The 19957-nt window shown below is 36.9% G+C and overlaps 1 protein-coding gene across 3 annotated transcripts in view; it reads left to right on the top strand.

Annotated features, from left to right (window-relative positions):
- Positions 1 to 19678, top strand: part of SLC39A12 (solute carrier family 39 member 12) — a 34675-nt gene extending 14997 nt beyond the window's left edge. For 2 of the 3 annotated variants that reach the window (XM_054517025.1, XM_036403976.2), the window contains exons 7-12: positions 2833 to 3005; positions 4728 to 4880; positions 8516 to 8579; positions 12194 to 12352; positions 13682 to 13869; positions 18207 to 19678. In XM_054517025.1, the coding sequence (XP_054373000.1) occupies positions 2833 to 3005; positions 4728 to 4880; positions 8516 to 8579; positions 12194 to 12352; positions 13682 to 13869; positions 18207 to 18335 (866 nt within the window). In that variant the 3' untranslated portion in view covers positions 18336 to 19678. Of the gene's footprint in view, positions 1 to 2832; positions 3006 to 4727; positions 4881 to 6142; positions 6254 to 8515; positions 8580 to 12193; positions 12353 to 13681; positions 13870 to 18206 lie in introns of all 3 variants that reach the window. The other variant, XM_036403967.2, reaches the window with a different exon arrangement.
- The last annotated feature ends 279 nt before the right edge of the window (positions 19679 to 19957 follow it).

Raw genomic sequence — 19957 nt, 5'->3', positions numbered from 1 at the left:
GCTGGCAATTTATACCATGATGTGGCAAATGCTTGATATAGATAAGTTGTTCAGGAATGCTACTGGTGTTTCAGCCTGTGATATTTCATAGCAGAGGAGTTTTGAGGATACTATTGGGGTAAGAAAAACATCCAGAAAAACAGGGCAGCAGGACTGTGTGACAGAGCTGGAACAAAAACTGACTGAGGGTGTAATTAGGTTGTTTCCAGTTGCAGTTGTAGCCCTCACATGCCTCCACTTCCAGCTTTTTCTGCCCCATCTGTTCGTGGATTCCACTTCTCCTGTAATCAATCCTTAATCCACCTTATAAAAGAAAAATCTGAATCTGAGATGACTCAGATTCAGGGTCAGCTGATGTCAGGCTTCCTAATGTGTTTTCTGGGTTTTTTTCTTACTTTGAGCCAATGATACCTGGGTTACAAATCAAGGTGTGCTGGTGTAATATGAGACATTAATTTTGCTGGGGTATTTGGGAGTCGGGAGTGACCAAAAAGGAGTAGACATCTAACCATAATTGCCTGTATCTACAGGAGCACTTTTTAGGCTACAAAGCAATGTCTTCAATGCCTTTATCCTAATATCTACATGGGCAGCTTTAGATGACTGGATATTTTTGAAGCTTGTAAGTTTTCCCCACATCCTGCTGCCCAATGATCCTTATAGAACAGCACATGAATTAAAAAGCATGAAAGAACACACGTGAATATCCCAGAAGTAAAAAGCTTGGGAGAATACTCATGGATATCCCAAGAATTTTTATAGTAGAGACATACAGAATAGGAAGAATTATCATGGGTCTGCAATAGGCAGCAGTCCTTCTTTCTTATCTTATATCTCTGCTCATTACCTGAACACCTTGCAGTCTTTACTGCTTTGATCTTTTCTGTGCTACACAGATATGACCATTCTTTAGATCAGGAATCGAGGGACAAAGAAAGAAAAGAAAGGAACTTACCCAGGTCACATACAAGGTTCATAAAAAATTCACTGTTAAGTGGTATTCTTCCAAGTTTAAAGCCATCAGCTCAATCAATGACATTTTACTGATCTCATAAAGGTGAGAGATGAGAAAAATTGAACTATTCAAGTGCAGAGTGGAATTAATAAGAGCCCTTTCTGCAGCCCTTTCCCTGTGCTTTTTGACAAAGGAAGGTTTCCATGACCACAGGGACACTTCTGCTGTCTTGATACAGATAAAGGACTCCATGTTTGACCTATGCATGACCCAGTGACCTGAGCATAGGCTCATTAGTCTTACTGTGAACTCTCATTTTACTGATGGGCTGTGCTGTTTTGGCTAAGTCACCAAGGCCTGACATTCCATATATATCTACTATACTCTTGTATTTGGATGTGCAGTCTGTGAAATTAGCTGTCTGATTTTATGAGGTGCTAAGCACTTGCAGTGCTATTGAAGTTTGAAATGTTAAGTGACAGTTCAAAATATTTTGGCATTAATTCCTTTATGTGTGTTTCTCATCAGTGTTTTACCTTTCATTATAAGACTTCCATAGAAATTAATTGGGATTCATGTTGTGCAGAAGGTTGGAAATGTGAGCAGCGTGTAACTCAGGAATTACAAGACTAACATTCAAAAACATTCCAGTAATCTGGAAAAATAGGCTGGTGGTCCTGGTGTATTAACTGAAGGGATGTATTTCCACACCAGATTTCTATATATTATTTGGACCAAAATGTTTATGCTTAGAACCTACATTAAATAGCTACATTTATTTGAGATTTTAGGCCTTTATTTATTTAGAGAAAATGATTTGGTTAAAAATGGGGTGTTGACTGGAAAGATACACAGGTGTGGAATCTGAGAACATAGAATTTCAAGCATAAATCTTTTACTAGAGGAAGCAAATTCAGAGCAGTGTTCACTGTGCTGCTCTGAGTGACTCTGATTTGCATAGCCACAGTCTGTTTAGCTCTTAAGGTCTGAAATTTCGAAGTACCAGACTATTACATGTAAAGCCCCAAAAAATGAATGTTTTCTGGGTTTCTAATTCTGTCATCTGTTCACACGTGACTAGAAAAATCTATACGGCTGTTGTGGCTTAACCCCAGACAGAAACTAAATATGAAGCAGCCACTCACCCGCCCTTCACTGCCTCCCTCCACAGGGACTGGGGAGGAGAACTGGACAAAGGTAAAACCCATCAGTTGAGCTATCATCAGTTTAATAATTGAGATAAAGTAAAATATACAATTCATGCTACTCCTACTACTGCAATTAGTAATGGAAAGGAAGATTACAAAAGAAAAAAAAAAGAGAGAGGGAAATAAACCCCAAGATAAACATGTGGTGTGCAACACAATTGCTTATCACCTGCTGACTGATGCCCAGCTCACCCCTGGGCAGCAATCAGCCCCTCCTGGCCAATTCCTCACAGTTTCTACACTGGGTATGGATGTTCTGTGGTGTGGAATATCCCTTTGGCCAGTTTGGTCAGCTGTCCCAGAGGTGTTCCTCCCTCACCTCCCCAGATTCTTGTGCAGCTCCTCACTTTCAGAGGATGAGACACTGAAAAGTCCTTGACTCAGGGTAAGCACGACTTAGCAACAACCAAAACATCAGTGTGTAGTCAACATTATTCTCATCATGCATCCAAAACACTGCACTGTACCTGGTACTAGGAAAATTAACTCAATCCCAGCTGAAATCAGATAGTGTCACAATGAATCACTTCTCCTGAGTGCTTGTACAAAGAGGTATGAAAACATATCCTTAAAACAACAATTATGAATACAAAAAAATATTCAAATACCAATACAAATATTGGATTATTAAAGGTGCCCTTGTTTTGTTTCATTTGTTTTCCCCTACAGAATATGGTTACAGCACTGTTGCTGTTTTACTTATTACTATTGGATCTATGTTTGGTACAACTCTCATTTTATTTAACTCCTGTCAAGAAATCTATACACTCATTTTACAGCTGTTTGTCGGTTTGGCTGTTGGAACCCTTTCTGGAGATGCATTGCTACATCTTATTCCTCAGGTAAGTAATAGACACTTCTGTGCTTTTTAAAATGTTGAAATATATGAACAGAAAGGGTCCATTTAAACCTGGATAATGCTCATCAGGTTATAAATAAAGCTTTCCGTGAAATTCCCCCAGCACCTCAATTACATTTGCACTCTGTAGCTCAGAGAGAGATTAAAAATAATAGTAAGTAGAAATCCATGATTGATGAATTCAAAGAAAGAAAGGTTCCTATTTTTCAAAAAAAAAATTCAGAAACTCCACAAGTCCTGTGCAAGGCATGTTCTAGATGGGTATTAATTTATTTCATGAGGCAGATTCTGTAACACATTTTAACAAAAATTGTTCTAAAGTTGTATGACCCACCCACAGTCCCCTCCACAGATTGTTCCAGAGAACCAGGCACTATCAGCCTAATTAATCCTGATGCCTAGAACTGTAATAAAATGATCTTTTCCTAAATTCATTATCCAAATTTTAAGAACAGGATAAAATAAAAAACAGAACCAAATTTTCTATTGTGTATTCATTTATTTATAACAGTCTCCTCTGCTATGACACAGATGTTATGAGTAGACTTCCAGTGGTCACAGAAAGAGATCTTTGCAGCTTCAGATTCTGGTTAAAATTTTCTTTATGCTCAATGCATCATCTCTGGAAGAAAAACTGGGAGAGTGGTTTAAGGAAGGCAATTCTCACTGAAAGTGAGACAAATGCATTTCTTTCAGCGACAACTTTTAAGTGTGAAAGTATTCTCCTTTGCCAGTTTTAAGTGATGTATCCAGTAGCCTTTAGACCCCTCACTTTCACAGCAAAGGAGGGCTGCTGTGCTGTGACACTAGGGAAAAGAAGGAAGCATACCCACCAACATTGTTTGCATTAATTATGCATTAATTAATTAATGCATTTTTTTCACAGAATCACAGAGTTACAGAACTACAGAATAGTTAGAGTTGCAAGGGACACCTGCAGATCATCTAATCCAACCCACTGCCAAGGCAGGATAACCTAGAGCAGGTTCCAAAGGAATATATTGAGTTATTTTTGATGTCTCCAGAGAGGGAGAATCCACAGCCACCTTGTGCAGCCCATGCCAGTGCTCTGCCACCCTCAGTGTAAATAAGTTCTTCTTCATGTTGAGTTGGAACCTCTTGTGTTTTAGTTTATGGCCATTGCTCCTCACCCTGTCTTTGGGAACCACTGAAAAGAGACTGCACCACCCTCTTGGCAGCCACCTTTGAGACATTTGTATACATCAATGAGATGCCCTCTCAGACTTCTCTTTTCTAGACTGAACAGGCCCAGTTCCAGCAGCCTCTCCTCATAAGAGAAATGCTCCAGTCCCCTAAACATCTTTGTGGCCTCTGCTGGATGCTCTCCAGTAGCTCCTTATCTATTTTTGATATGAAGTTTGCATATTAAGATAATGCAAGTAATTTTTATAGAATTTTAGCATCAATATATTGCAAACAAAATATATCTTGTATATATAAAGGGTGATTTCATAAAACTGTCCCTAAAAATAATGTTACTTTCAACACTGAGAGATGAAGAAGTGTAGCTGTGCTCCTCATAATTAATTTCATCCTCTATTATTCAGCTGATAATTTCAAAACACAATATAACTTTGACAGAAGTGGGAAAATAAAATTCTGAGAATAAAATGAATTAATGCATTGTAGCAAAAATTAAAACATTGCCATTTTACTTTTTTTAATTTTATCTCTTTTATTTTAGACTCTTGGTTTGCATAAACATGAAGCACAAGATGTAGAACATTTCTATGAGGGAAAAGAATATATTTGGAAACTTTTGGGAATAATTGGAGGAATTCATGGATTTTTTCTAATAGAAAAGTGTTTCTTTCTTTTGGTAACACCTCGTGACCAGGTAAGGCTTTGCACAATTCACCCTTTAAAAAAAACTATTGTATTTTGAGATTCTGCAGTGCACAGAATGTTAAAATGATTGTGGAAATTAATTATAATTTCTGTGGGTTAAATGAAGCATTGATAATTGCTTTCCAAAGTGGTCCTACCAGATTGACCCTCAGTTTCTATTTTGCTTTGCTCTGTGGATTGTACTTGCTTCATGAGTGTGTTTCATGTATTTATAATTCCAGAAGGGGAACAGTTAATCAAACATGTTCCATAAGCCTGCATTCATGAGTCACATTGAAGCAGGTGAAAAGTGTGTATCCATATGACATAGCAGTGACTGTTGTTTGCTCGAGGCTCTGTTTGAAGAGGAAAAAGATGCAATGGAAAGATAGATGCAAGCATAAGATATTTTCAAGAATGATATCTTAAAATTTCCGAACTGTTTTTGATCCCAATCCCAGTGATGTGGAAAACTAATATGTGTTTTGCAGTCAGTAGGACCCAATTTTTATTAGTAAGATCTCCTTGCTACAGCCATGCTTACAGCAATTGTATTACTTTATTTCAGTATGGCCGGAGCCTGAAAATATGATTATGCACAAGGACAGAATGTAGCACAAACTATGATGGCTCATTAAGTTTCTCAGCATGAGACAATCCTAATGTCACTTAAGAAGGAGAAACCTTTGCTTGTTCTGTTTACAGAGTGTGTGAAGACTGGCGTGATTTAGGCCTCAATGACTCCCTATCCCCACTACCTTTGATTCATCCAAAAGAATATAATGTGAAATTAATAGAATGAGAGTATTTTGATAATGGTGATATTTTATTTGCTTGGTAAAAAGGAGTCCTTTTTTTTCCTTGTTTGAGAGAAGGGTTTTATCATCATCCCATCAATTTTTCAACTTTTTCTACTGAGAATGAGATGAATCCTCAGAGTTAATTTTTATATCTATCTCAGCTTAAAATTTGAATTTGATTTTTAAAATAAATTAAATTTTACCAAACCTTTGGTAAAGGTAAAATTAGATATATCAGATATATCAGATATATCAGATTGTCACTGATATATCTGATTCACTTTTCAGGGTTTTTTTTTTCAGGTTTTTTTAACATTTAAGGAAATGTTGATGCCAGCCAGTGATCTTTTTCAGCAGATTTTGTTTGGAAAAAAACAAATCATTAAAAATGCTAAATTTTCACAAAAGACTGAGAAATGCTGCACCTGTGTTCACTGGGTTTCAGAACTAATTTCAAAGCATCTTCATTCAGCAGGGCCTTTCTTTAGTTAATGGGCACTGGGGACATTCCCATGATCTTCCAGTGGAGTCTGAATTAAATGAACATTCAGGCAGAGGCAAATCTACTTCAACCATACAGTTGGTAGGTTACCAATATGACATAATTCCCTGAATTAAAATTCTTCTTTCTCTGTTCCTCTAAAGAAATGAACAAAATTAATATAATAAATCAGTATTATTTTTCAGTCTTTATTGATTTGTTGTTTATTACTTGACATGATTGTCAAGAATCTCTAGATTTTGAAGTTCAAAATTAGCTTTCACAGATATATCAAGAACAGATATTTTACAATAACTTTTCTTAAGTGTGGATCAGATTGATATAACAATATGCTTCCTGTATTGTTATACATTTTGTTGATAAAATTCTTGAAGAATTTCCTTATCCCTTCTTTTTATACATTGATCATATGTAAAGGCAGACTCTCCCTTAGGAAAAACTTTGGAACTTCCTACGATGAGAGTTAAGTCCATAATTAGTGAACAGATTAAATCCTGGACTGTTCTTGGGCATTTTTCCACAGATTTGAAGAGTAATGTAAACACTTTAGATATCTAGGAATTGTGCTTACCTATAAGTTACGTACTTTTAGACTTGTCTGTGAATAGTATCCAGACAGATAAATCTTTGCAAATTAGAATGAGTAATAAATTTTACCCTGTTTTCTCTTTCTTTCAACAAATGTCCTCAGGTTATATCCAGTATCTCGATGCACAGGTGAACTCCATTTTACTAATGTAGTTTTGATGGGCAAGAGCCTCATGAGTCACCACTAATCTCTAAAACATAGTTGGAAATCTCTCACTAAAAACCAGATCCAACAGAGGAGTGAAGCACGTGTACTATTTTGTGAGACATGTCAAAGCTTCCTGTTCATGATAATGAATGAACATGTTGTTCCCCTCAGATGCAAGATCCCCCATAGTTCTATATAGATCACAATATCTATATAGAATTAGCCTGGCTGAGCTGGTTTGCACAAGAGCAGCCAATTTTTCAGAATCATGTGAGTAATACTAAGACAAACACTGGTTGACTAAGAAAAACTTATAAATCCTTCAGATCAGTAATTAGTCTTGCAGATTTGACTCCCAGTTCAAAGAAGTGGCATGTGAATAAATATAGGAGAAGTGGAACAATTACTGGAATTCATATGACTGGCTGCAATCACGGGAACTAGAGACATTTATGTTTCCTTTAAAATGTAGAATATGAGAAACAATTATTTTCCCTTCTCTTCTCATGCTTCTACAGAACATATCCTTCATCACAACCAAGCTAAGACCAACCAATAAACATATCCTATTTTGTAGCCAGTGCACATCTCTGGTACAGTTTTTGGAGTGGTGGCTGCTGTCTGTAACACAGAGCTCTTGCGCTGTTGTTGACTCCACTGGCTGCCATAATAGGTTTTAACACACTTTTTTGGGAAAAAAGCCCTCAGAAATTAAAACTGAGTCTTTCTAGTTTCAAGCAAACAAGTTTTTTGGCTTCTCTCTCCCTCACATGAATTTCTAATAATTTCTCCAATCAGAAAGCAAAGCCCCAAGGAGGTAGGGACAGCGAGAGATTATTCATGTTCTCCCCTATCTCCTAACAGCTGCAATATCTATTAATTAAATGTTAGGTCTGGTGCATCAATTTATCTCGCTAGGATAAGGAGGAAGTCACTTTCTTTTTCTTCACTTGAACTAAGGGTAAATTTCACCATGGAGTGCACTCAGGTGCTGCTATGCCCAGCCAGTGCTGCCTGGTGCTGAGATGAAGCCCTGGCTAAAAGCCAAGACACAAGACACTGAAGGCTGCTCCACCCTGCAGAAAAACCCCTATATTTTGAAAGGGGATGAAACCTACTGATGATCATATTTTTTAGTCTTGTGTTTTCACGGAAAAACTGTGAAGAACATGAGTACCTAAAAGTCTCTACCTCTTTTTACCTGGAAATCCTATAGACACATTCTCCAGGAAAATACAATTATCCAGTCATGACAAAATCAAAACATGCAATTTTAATTATAATGTCCCTTCTAGTCTTTGGCTCAGATTTTTGTGTATTCAAGCAGAAATGTAGCTTCCTTGGGTTACAACAATGCCTATGCATGTATTTCTTCCTACCTGAATTAGACTTAACCCTCTCTGGGAGAGGTAGATTTCTTTTTTATGTGTTTCTGCAGTACCAATCACACTGCCAGTGGCCAGTAAATTTTTCTAATGATGTCTGTGCAAATAACCATTGACTATCTTTAATTCAAATAGCTTGAACTTTGTTGATATTTTCTTGTATTTATGGCAGCAGCTGGAAGACACTCTTAACGCTGACCCATTATCTTTGCTTTTAACTAGAGAAGCCCGGAAGATTCTGAACCTGCTGAAGTTCCTCCAGACAGCAAGATGATCAGCAAAAAAAGTTAGTATCAATAAAAAGACTAGATAAGACAGGAAAATCCTTCAGACCTAAGATGGAATTGAAAGTGTGCAGCTGGCTTAGCTCTGCATTTGCTGTGTGACACATCATCACATCTGATGGCGCCTGGCTACATAATTTAATCTCTGCTTAAAGACCTTCTCAACTGCCAACCCTGTAATTGTGAAGTTCATTAATCTCACACTGTCCTTGCTTTAGTATTTGCTGTCTCACTGTTGCAATCTATTTTCCTAAAGTCTTTGCTTAAAGGGAAATAGTCAAAAATTAATACAAGACATATTTTTTAATTTTAAACTTAGCTCAGGCTTTTATTTCTGAAAGTGGTGAAACATTTTTTGTAGGCTTGCTGTGCTAATATATTTCTGCATCCTTCTCCTCTTTCACAGTAAAGCAATAGACTCTTAAAGCAGTAATGATTTATCACAGGTATGGAATTACAGCCTCATGATGGCTCTCAGTTTTAGAGTAATCTGTTTGCTTCTGAGAACTTTGATAACTCCTGTCTTCTATGTTTTTTTGCTGCTTAGTAAAATTACAAAAATAGAGTATAAAATTTTGCCTTTAACTGTACTTTTTGACCTTGGTGAATTCAGTAGAGTTGCAGTCATTCAACTGACAGAATAATATTTCAATTGAAATCAGTTTCTTTACTATAATTAACTCCCCTTTATTTTGTGATCTCAGGTCATCAGTTTGATTTATTTAATTGTGTCATTATCTTCTAGGTTCTTAATGTTCTCTTCTGTTCTTGTGGATTTCATTTCTATTTCTGAAGCATCAGAAATCTGGATTTTCATTTCTTCTCTTTCACCTCTCCAGTATACACAGTCCAGTGGCAGTTTAAACGTGACTACATGGTTCATCTCTAGATGTTTCTGTTTGGTTCAATCATCATAACCTGCTAAGCAACAACAAATTTCTAGTGATCTCAATGTTATTTGTTCCAAGTTACTAAATTTGGGATAGCTTCTCAGTAATCTTTGTTTAGTTTAATTTTTTCTCATACCTCAGTCTTACTTCCATAAATGAAACCTTAGTAGGGAAGGGTAATTTGGAGGTAATTTGTTGGGTTTTTTTGGAGGGGGTGGGGGAATACATAATTGCAAAAGTTTGTTTCATTACGGTTCTTTTAAACAGCTAAGAGCATAAACATACCTGGGTACCTTGATACTGAGTGAGGTGCTTCTTCCCCAAAACTGAATGGAATCTGCAAGTCTAAGAAAGAAGCCAGAACTGCAAAGCTTCACCATAAATGCCTGTCAAATAGGACTGCAAAAAGGGCCAATCACATAGATAGTCAGAGAGTAAATTAGAAAGCAAGAAACTTTCTAAATAAAAAGACGTCTGACTGCCCCTCTCTGCATTTATCCATACTTGTTCTACCAATATCAGAGAAGACCAAACAGTAGCATTTTATATTTGTTGTACTTTGTGACACTTTATATTGACTAGAAATATTTTTTCTGTGTTAGTCGTGGAAACATTGGAAAATATCTATTTATGGATAAATGTTTGCTTTAAACTCTTATTCTAAACTTAAAGGGTGTAGTATATTGTTGAGGTCCTGTACCCATTAGTTTTATGAAAATTATAGAATGGAATGCTATGAGTTCTGATTTCCTACTTAAGCAAAGAAAAAAAGTAAGATTGTTGGATGGAGAAGAAGAGGCTTTGTAGAAAAAGTTAAGGTACTAAGTTAATAGTTAATACTTTGTATTGGAATATAATGCAGTGAGATAATTGCCAGTAACAAAGTTGCTTTAAAATAGGCTGAAAGTAAGGTAAGATAAACATTCTGATTTGTTTATACATGCATCTTCTTAACTTTCTGTCAAGTAAATTCACAAAGCTTATAGCTGTAATTGCTCCACAATGTGAACCTGATCCCTATGTTATATTAAAACATCCTGGAATGAGTTCCAGTAATCATGGTATATCTTCTCCAGCAATCAGATACTTGAACAAAACAGACCAAGACCTCAGAGCAGGCCATGAATTCATCCTGGCCAGTGCTTATTACAAATCACAAACTTAATGTAAGGCAGCAATCTATTATTTCTAAGTAATTCATGCTCTGCACTATTGATCATAAACTGCCCATAGTGTTTAGAAAGTACTGTGCAAACTGGGGACATCCACGTCCTGCTCTGTAAGCTGGCAGCAAAATCTAACAAGCCTGCCAATTTTTCTGAACTCACAGAGCTCCCAGACAACCAGGGAGGATTTTCTGAATACGGTCGTTAGGCTTTTATGTGCTCTGTGTGTTTTTTATAATAGTCTGAAGACTTCAGTTCTAGCCAGTTTCTGTGAGAAAAATATCTCCCCCATCACTATAAAATGGTCATCTCAGAGAAACATTACTGGAGCGAGACCTGGTAATAACTGTATTCAGACAGATCGGTGCAGCTTGACATTTGCTCCTTAGTCTGTCATATTATGTCTATGGGGAGTCACCAAAAGTCAGCAAAATACATATTTAGGGCCCAAATCATGGCCCTGCTCCTTCAGGCATGAAACAAACTCTTTTCAAAGTGTTCTGTCCATTCTGTGCAGAGGGAAGCTGGATGAGTTTCTTGACAGAGATTAGGCAGCCCTGACTGTAAGACTGTGGATTAAATGAATGAAAAAAAAAATACAGGATGGGGCAGCCAATTGTGTGTTGCTAAGTTTAGACATTGAACCTATATGGAGCCTTGCTGCTTCTTGAAGAGATAAACTGCCTCTCTGGGAATCTGTTCAGCATTCCACCCAGCTGTCTCTGTTGCAGGCTAGGCAGAGAGACTGTCCCTAATTCCCTAGCTTGATTTCAGTACTTGCATCACCAGTAGCACCTTTCCACTCATGTCAGGTGACATGATGCCATGAACACCCAGTACACTGTTCCACACTAAAACAAGGTCACAGGGCAGCATGGGAAAGACAAACAGCCATCTAGACCATGAGTAGTGCTCCAGATAGGAGTACTATGAGCATAACAGCCATTAATTGATTGGAACAAATGTTGGATATAAGCATGCTGTAACCCTGTACTATGAGTGATACTCTGAGGCTTGTTGTATTTTATTTCTATCTTTCACTGTAATACAATTGCATAAAAAACCAGACCCTGCTAATACTGCTCAGTAGTAGCAAGCTTTACAGGATTAAAACAGCCAGCTAATATTCATCTTCACTATAGCTCTGCAATTGTGTGAACAATGGAGGATGAACTCCAAATACAACTAGAAAACTGGTGTGAATTTCATCAAATAAAGAAAGATTAATAAAGAGCCTTAGGATGCTTCATTAGACAGGACAAAAACCTAATATTTTGTCTAATAGTTGACCTAGTAAGAATAAGAAAGTTATTTCTTGGTATTTTCATCTCATTTTGATTTGTTCTGGAACCTACTTTTTTTTTGTTTCAAATGTATTGAAGGGAGTGCAATAACAAGGAAAAGTCAGGTAAACACTGTTTCCCTCTGATTATTATGACTTTTTGTAATGTTATATGAAAAGTCACCAGAAACCCCAAATCTTTTGTAACATAACAAAAACTGGCAATATCTGTTTGGGTTAATACTGGGCTTTTTATCTGTTTGTTTGTCTTTTTTGAGGTAAAAAAATCAGCTTGTTAGCAATAATGGTTCTGGTGGGTGACAGTCTTCACAATTTTGCTGATGGCTTGGTAATAGGAGCAGCATTCTCATCCTCAACAGAAACAGGTGTGACAACGACTGTTGCTATTTTATGCCATGAAATTCCTCATGAAATGGGTAAGAAATATATGTATGTATTTTTCCTGATTGACTTTGTATTTCCAGGTTTCCCAAAAATTTCTTTCCTATGACATTTGTGGGAATTCTTGCTTACAGCATCATGAATTACAGTGTTACAATGTGAGACTGATACTTTCTTTGCCCTTCACAAAAACCAGAGGAGGCTTCTGCACTCATTACTGGATGCCTTCCCATTTGACCTCCAGATGCAAAGAACCTCAGGTCAGGAGTGACCTGTTGTTCCTATGTGTACAGACACAAAAAATAATAAACTGTAAGCAGGACCCAGGCCATGCCTGACACAACAGGCTATCCAAGAATTTCAATATGCAGCAGAGCTATTTAATCAAGTATTCCTCTTGCTACCCTCATTCCTGCTGCTAATTTTACTATTGGACAGGACAGGAGGATTGTTCTGTTGTATTACTGCCCTTGATTGACTTTTTCTGGTAAAACTTTCAGCATGACTGAAGCTGCTCCTGATATTGTGTTGATGAATGTTTACAAATTGGGAAGTTTGATTTGAGAACTGCATGTTCTCATTTCTATCATTAAATGACTGAAGATTTCATGTACTATGTAGAAAACTCCTCCAAACAAAAAGGGATGGAGGATTGCTGTAAAGCTGGTAACTCTTGTTTGCAGAGCAAAGCAAATTGAAATACTTGACAGTTACCTCCAAAGATACCTTCTTAATTCTGGGGCAGTAGTGCTCCAGTGTCAAAGTGGCATTTTTACAGTCATGGAGCAAAATTTTTCAAATATTCTAGTTTTGGCCTGTTATGAAATCTTTCCTTTTAGGAGAAAAATGTGTGATGGGGTTCTGATGTACAGCTTACTGCAAGTGATTAGGGGTGGAATCAGTGAGATTAAACTCAAACTGGGATCAGACTGGCATAGATTACTCTGACTTGCAGCACCTGTAAAACACTCAAAGACTATGCTGCAAATATACCCACATGATTTCAACTGGCAAGTTCCCAGTGGAGAAAGATTTAGAAACTCTGGGAAACCATGTGACTTCACTTTTGCATGTATCCAAGCTGGAAATGTCATGGAACACAGAGAACTAACAGAAAGCCACTCCTCAATACTGTATGCTATCTTTAGGAACAGCTAAACAAGTACAAGTCAATTCTTTGTTGTTTTGGGATTTTTGTTTCATACAGGACAAGTTTATAACTAATTCTACAGAATTCTAAAGGCAGGTATCCATCATTCACTATCTTTGTGCATATCTTAATGATTTTCCTTCATGTTTTATTACCAAGAGTCTTAAAAATACATTTATCAGCTAAATAATGAATGTTCTTCTTCTCTATGCAGGAGATTTTGCTGTGCTGCTAAGTACAGGGCTCCCAACGAAGATTGCAATTTTGATGAATTTTATAAGTGCACTAACAGCATTCTTAGGACTTTATATTGGCCTTTCTCTATCAACTGACCCATCCATTCAAAACTGGATCTTTACTATTACAGCTGGAATGTTCTTGTATTTATCTTTAGCAGAAATGGTGAGAACTTCAGTCTATTTTTATATTTTCTTTATAGCATAGCCACGTCATAAAGGAGTGTCAGACAAATGACAGGGGGGTGAACTTGGAGACAAAAAGAGTTTCTTGGGAAGAGCATGTTGTCTTCCCTGTCTCTGTACAGTGCTTAGAAAAGTAATCTGTTATTCTTCTGTGTCACTCTCATGCTAGGTGCCATTATAATGAACAGGGGAAATAAAGACCATTAAGAGACTAAAATAAGAGAAAGACATAATAGAATTTTAGAGTCTTAAAAAAAATCTTTTAAAGACTTTTAAACAATGTATTTTTAGTTATTCAGTAAAACATATATTTGAACCTTCAGGGGTTTTAAGATCTTGAAAAAAACTGTTTGTTTTTTTCTTTTTCTGCGCTTTTCTTTAAATATTTTTCACCCTTTGTTTCAATGCAAACTTGCAGTTTCAGAATTTAAATGTAAGATGCTTATCCTGGACACTTCCTTTTTGTCCTAGAGAGGTTTCAATTAGATCTTAAGTAATAAAAAAGCCTTTAGATTACCTCAGCTTTTTATAGTTGCCCAATATTTTTATACACCCAGTTCAATAGCAATTATCTGTCTATAGAAAAAAAAAAAAAGTGTGAAGATACAAGGTAGAAGGAAGGTCTGAGCAAAAATGTGGAGCAATCATAGCTCATAGCAGACGCCTCAGGCCATGTAATTTATTGAAGAGATGGTTAACAGTTACTCTTGAAGCTATGCAGAACTTAAATGCTTGCCTAGCTTTGTCACATGGATCTTTAACCATCACGTGTTGATGTAAAGTCCCTTGCAAGCTCCTCCACAAAGATGGAATGTTTTGAGTGAGTAGATCAAGAGGGAGAAAAAAAGAAGTCTCTTCATAAATTATTACTTTGTTTTTTTCCCAAGGCTGTCTGTCTCTCCCTTGTGTTCATTACCACTTCATGCCTGAGATGCTCTTTACCAGGTTCAGGCATCATACTTTAAACTTGACATGCCATTCCAGTATTATGACCTATTTAAAATTCTACTTACAGTAATTGATCTCAGACCTTGGTAGTATTTTAGTCTATTTTTGCTATTGTAACTAAAGGAAAATGAACATAAAGTTCACCTAAGAGCTTAAGAGGGAACGGCCAAAGGATTGTGGATGTGTCAACAGTCCTGACTGAGGTAGTAAATAACAGACAAGAACACTGTGTACCAAGTTGCAGCTTGTTCTGACAGAGAAATTTGGAAGTGAGGCTGCCTACCAACTGTCTAGGCATGGCTTTACTGATGGGGCTAAGAACGATGTACACGTATTTTTCCTTCAGCGTAGGACCGGCATCCATCAAGGATCCACAAGCTCCTAGAACAATACCATGTTTTTCCCTGAGTCTTCAAAGCAATGTGCCAGCTGTAAATCCCAAGAGAAAATATAGTTCCAGGCAGAGACAGGGACATGCTTTGCCTTGTTCTTAGCTTGTCATCATAATCTTAGTCTTGATGAGAAGGGAAGAAAGAATGGAGAGGGGAGGATCATATTTCTCTCAATTCCTTTTATTAAGACAACTCTTATCAGCCTTTCTCTGCATTCTGTGAAAAGAACTGTCATTGGGTGGCTCACCTGTTTGTCAGTGTCAAATATCACAGGGATTATTTTATTTTAAAAAATAGTTATGTAGCAGTGCAGGCATCTATAGGTCTGAAAAGTTTTGTGCTCATATAGTACATCTCAAGAGAAAATGAGCCATTCTTTTTGTATTTTTCTACTTTCTGCACAGAAATAGGTTCTATACTGTGCTGTACTCTCATCTACAAACAACAGTCATCAGTGCTCCTGCCAGTGGTGTACAAGCACTCAGTAGTACACAAAGTTTGACTGTAATTTTCAGTACTTGTTTTATGGGCTTTCACATATTTGTGTGCTTGTCAGAAGAGCATTTAAATAAAACTGAACAGCCTCACTGGTTTCTGCACTGAGGAACCCTGAGGCGTGTGAGTGGAGGTTTGTTGACAGAACAGCCCTGTAAGACTGCCACCACAGACAAAGTAGCTCAAATCTACTTCTGTGGTTAATTAAAGGTTTTTCATTCCTACAAATGGCATTGTAACTCCATTAGCAAGCTGGGTAGACTAATAATTTCAGAAACTGAGTATGGAGCAAAAGATAAAATCACTTATAACCATCATTTTTCACCAAGAAATCATACAAAACTGGAGTTTACTCTGATTAATTTTAAAAATGTTTTCAATTGTGAAGATAAGAGGATAGTTTTTAAAGTGATTTGCTGGACTGTTGAAGTGCAGCAGCCATGCCACATATGCCCAGCTTGGTAAAAACTCTTTTTTAGCTGGTACATGCCTGAGAGCCTCTCATGCGTGCTGCTTCCTATTTCTTCTTATCTTTTGTGCACTCATGATAACATGAGCTGGGGTAGAACAGAGCAGTCCCTTGATTAGCAGTACCTCTTTTGCTTCTGACAGACTTGAAGCATTAGCAAGTGTGATAGCTCCCAACAGCTTGGATGTGGTGCTACGATCCCTTAACTCATGAAGTGGTTTGCATCTGCCAGTTAAATAGGTTTATGCTTTTTATCAACAACATTCTCTCTGCTGTACCACAAGCATTTTGCTCAGAGAGAGGTGGGTGACCATGGCTGATGTTGTGACAGCAGCCATTTTATTTTAACAGATAAGCAGGGATGTCACACTAGGTATGGCTGTAGAAATGGTTGGTGTGTTGGTTACATGCATGTAGGTTAGATGGAGGGAGCAGACATCAGCATGGGACATGGAAAGGGTACTACTTCCTAAGAATTCCTTTTCAAAACTCTCTTAGGAACCTACTGTGCCTGTGTGTAGCTCCTAAATTGTCACTGACAGCAATAAATAGTCACTGACAACAGTGAAAATTAAATTTTGCAGTCGGAGGAGAAAATTTTCCTGTTCGGAGAACTTTTCACTTGGGCACTGGAAGAGGAAAAAATAGACTGATTATAAGGATAAAAAAAAAGACTAAACATCTAGACTGGGACCCTGGATTTAGGCTTGGTCTTAATTAACAGTTTTTACTTATATACACAAAAAACTCTGTGTGCTCTGAGCACTTAAAACTGTAAGTTCAGAGTTTGATTTACATCAAAACTTTGAGGTGTGTACACTTGCTTTAGATTAAAAGTTTATGATTATCTTTAAACACTGATCAAATATGACTACATAAGTTTCTGTACTCTAATTTAAACCACTACTTTGTTGTAATAAAAATCCAGGCCATTTGGGTTTCCCTGTTTTTTTCAGACAAAACTTTAAAGTGGGGGCAGATTTTTCAGCACAGTTTTGTTTTGAGCCCAGGCCAACTTTGAGAGAAAGAAGAATGCAGAAGCAGCAGCCCCAGAGACCCCCCTCTGACAGAGGGAAGGACAAGCATAGCAAACACTCCTGTTAACCTCCTTGGTCAGCACCACTCCACTGTCTCCCAGTGGCTGCTGCTGTTACAGCTACTGTGAAGAGCCTCCAAAGTGCACAGGAACTCAGTAGTTTTATTCAAGCACAGAAAAAACCACACAACCAAAACCAGAGGTCAGCACCAGACTATTGCTCTGTATTTATTTCCAGAGGTGATGTGACAGTATTAGCAGTCATCAGTGTTTCCCCTGAATAAAGCAGAAATATTAAGAGAATTTGAGCCTGAGGCATCATTTCTGCAAGCTCTGTTTAGACACATATTTAGTTTAAGCCTTTGATAAAATACACTGTAGAGTGAAAGGTCAATGCAAGTAGCTTTTATTATGATTATAAACAAGTGTTGCTCCATTACATGATTTAAAACTCACAGAGAAAAATACTAAACATGTTTTTTTCAAGCATATTTTAAAAGTCCTGTTTTCTACTTGTACATTTCCTAAAGCCCAAGTAAATAGGAGTGTTGCCAGTTATTTCAGAAAAAGCATGATTGACCCTATATATAGTACTGAGGCAAAAAATACTCCAACTAGCTTATTCCCACAAAAGGAAATCACTAATTTTACTAAATAAGCATTTCCTTCCAGACAGCTGTATAAAATTACTACAAAGTATTGAGACGTTAACAAATTTCAGAATCTTGTTTATCATTCTTGTCAGTGCTAGTAAAAGAATCAAAGTGGGTAGAATTTGATTAATTTAAATATTTTGCTGTCAAGATCAGCTTTGTCAAAATGTACAGAAAATGCTACACATTAATAACTATAGTCAGAAGCTCAGCATTTTGAAAATTACTTTTTTTTAAATGAAGTTTGTCTTGTTTTCCCATAACTTTTTTTTCCCACAGATGAATGTATCTGGCTCTCATTCTGCTGTCTTATTCTTTTTTTAGCTTCCTGAAATGACTCATATTCAGACACGGCGACCCTGGTTGATGTTTCTCCTACAGAACCTTGGATTACTATTAGGCTGGCTTTGCCTCTTACTTTTGGCTGTATTTGAACAGAAAATTAAAATATAAGTTTTCTGTTGGAAATCTGAAAGTACCACTTATGACAGTGGATAGCATTATTCACAATTTTGTTATGTCTGCCATAGTAATATGTAAATTAAGTTGCTGGGATTTTATATCTGAACAGTAGATAACTATTTTACTTTATTAACTTATTGTTCAGATTTTTGTAATTATTTTTTTGTAAACATGAATGTTTAGAATTCTGTTATATTTGTTACTGAATTCACCAGATCCCATGCTCAAACTCACAGGAGCTTTTGATTAGTTTTTATTGAGACTGTTCTAGTTGAATGCTCTAAGTGATCTCTGTCAGTCTGATTGAGGAAAAGAATAAAACACTTTTATATGCAATAATTAAAATGGACTAACCATAGGTGAATAATTTGAATATGGAATTTTTTTTTGCCTTTTAGTACTAAGAGTTATTTCTTTAAATCTAAAAAGCGCAGCAAAGCTAAACTGCTAAATGGCACAACACAATCTCATAAAGTCTGCACTTTCTACTTTGCCAACATAAAGATTCTCATCAGTTACATCTTACTGGACCACTGTGGCAGGAAAAAATGACAAGTGTAATGTTGAAGTTTATGATGCAGAAATTCGGGAATACTCTTTTTGGACTTCTCATATGTATGATGGAACCTGTGACAGTCAAGCACTGGACTAACCACCTTTTGCATTGTCTCACCTCTGGTGCTTGCTTATAGCAACTGCTTATGAAGAATTACAGAAAATATGTTTAAATTGCTTTACCCTGATATTCTTTCCAGGCTCCTCAAATGAAGGGATTTCTTATTGCTTCTGAGACATCACATTCAATAAACACTTGCCTTCCTGTCAGCAATTAGCTTAATCATAGTTATGTGATGTGCATTGTGGAAAGAGCTTTTTCAATTGTCTAGAGAGCATGTAGCCTCACTGCAACTCCTCCCATCCTGAGTGATTTTTGTGTAATTAGTCCTCTCAATTTCAAGTTAATTCTGCAGAAGTTGAGATGATTAATTTAATTTAGTTTTGCAGAACCAGGTCTGAAACAAATATACAAATTCTGCCCTGATTCTGATATGCTGAGCAGCTTCCAGGAGGTACTGAGTAACACTCAGCTGTGTGATTTCAGCTCTTTACATGATCTCAATTTCTGGTGCAAGGACTTCTCCCCTACCTTATTTATACTTTTGTATGAGAACTAAATTATGTTCTTTCTTTCTCTTCTGATGAGCTGTGGAAATAGGGAGAGCAAGTTACACAACAGACATATATTCTTTATAAAGCAACTGGAAGTTTTCTTTTCTTTGTCTAAACTCTGTCCTGAAGTATCTTTGTATTATGACACAACATGACTGTCACAACGTGTCCTGTGTTTATTTGACAGCTCCTAGCGAAGGTACAATTATTCTCATATTACAGAGGGAACAGAGTCTACTACAGCAGACTGTCAGACAGTCTGTTAGTTCTCAAAAGCTTTATGGGCACCATACTAACTTATCAAAATACAAAGAGAAAAACAATACTGAATGTCACTGTTTATTGATAGTCCACACTCATGGGCTTGTGAACCCTTAGTCAACCACTGACTAACCCTCAAGGAAAGAAAACCAAACCGATTTTAAAAGTAGATATGGATTTAT

The sequence above is a fragment of the Molothrus ater genome, chromosome 1 (assembly GCF_012460135.2).
Source record: "Molothrus ater isolate BHLD 08-10-18 breed brown headed cowbird chromosome 1, BPBGC_Mater_1.1, whole genome shotgun sequence".
In the NCBI taxonomy this organism is placed as follows: domain Eukaryota; kingdom Metazoa; phylum Chordata; class Aves; order Passeriformes; family Icteridae; genus Molothrus; species Molothrus ater.
This window is presented reverse-complemented; position numbering and strand designations above follow the sequence as displayed.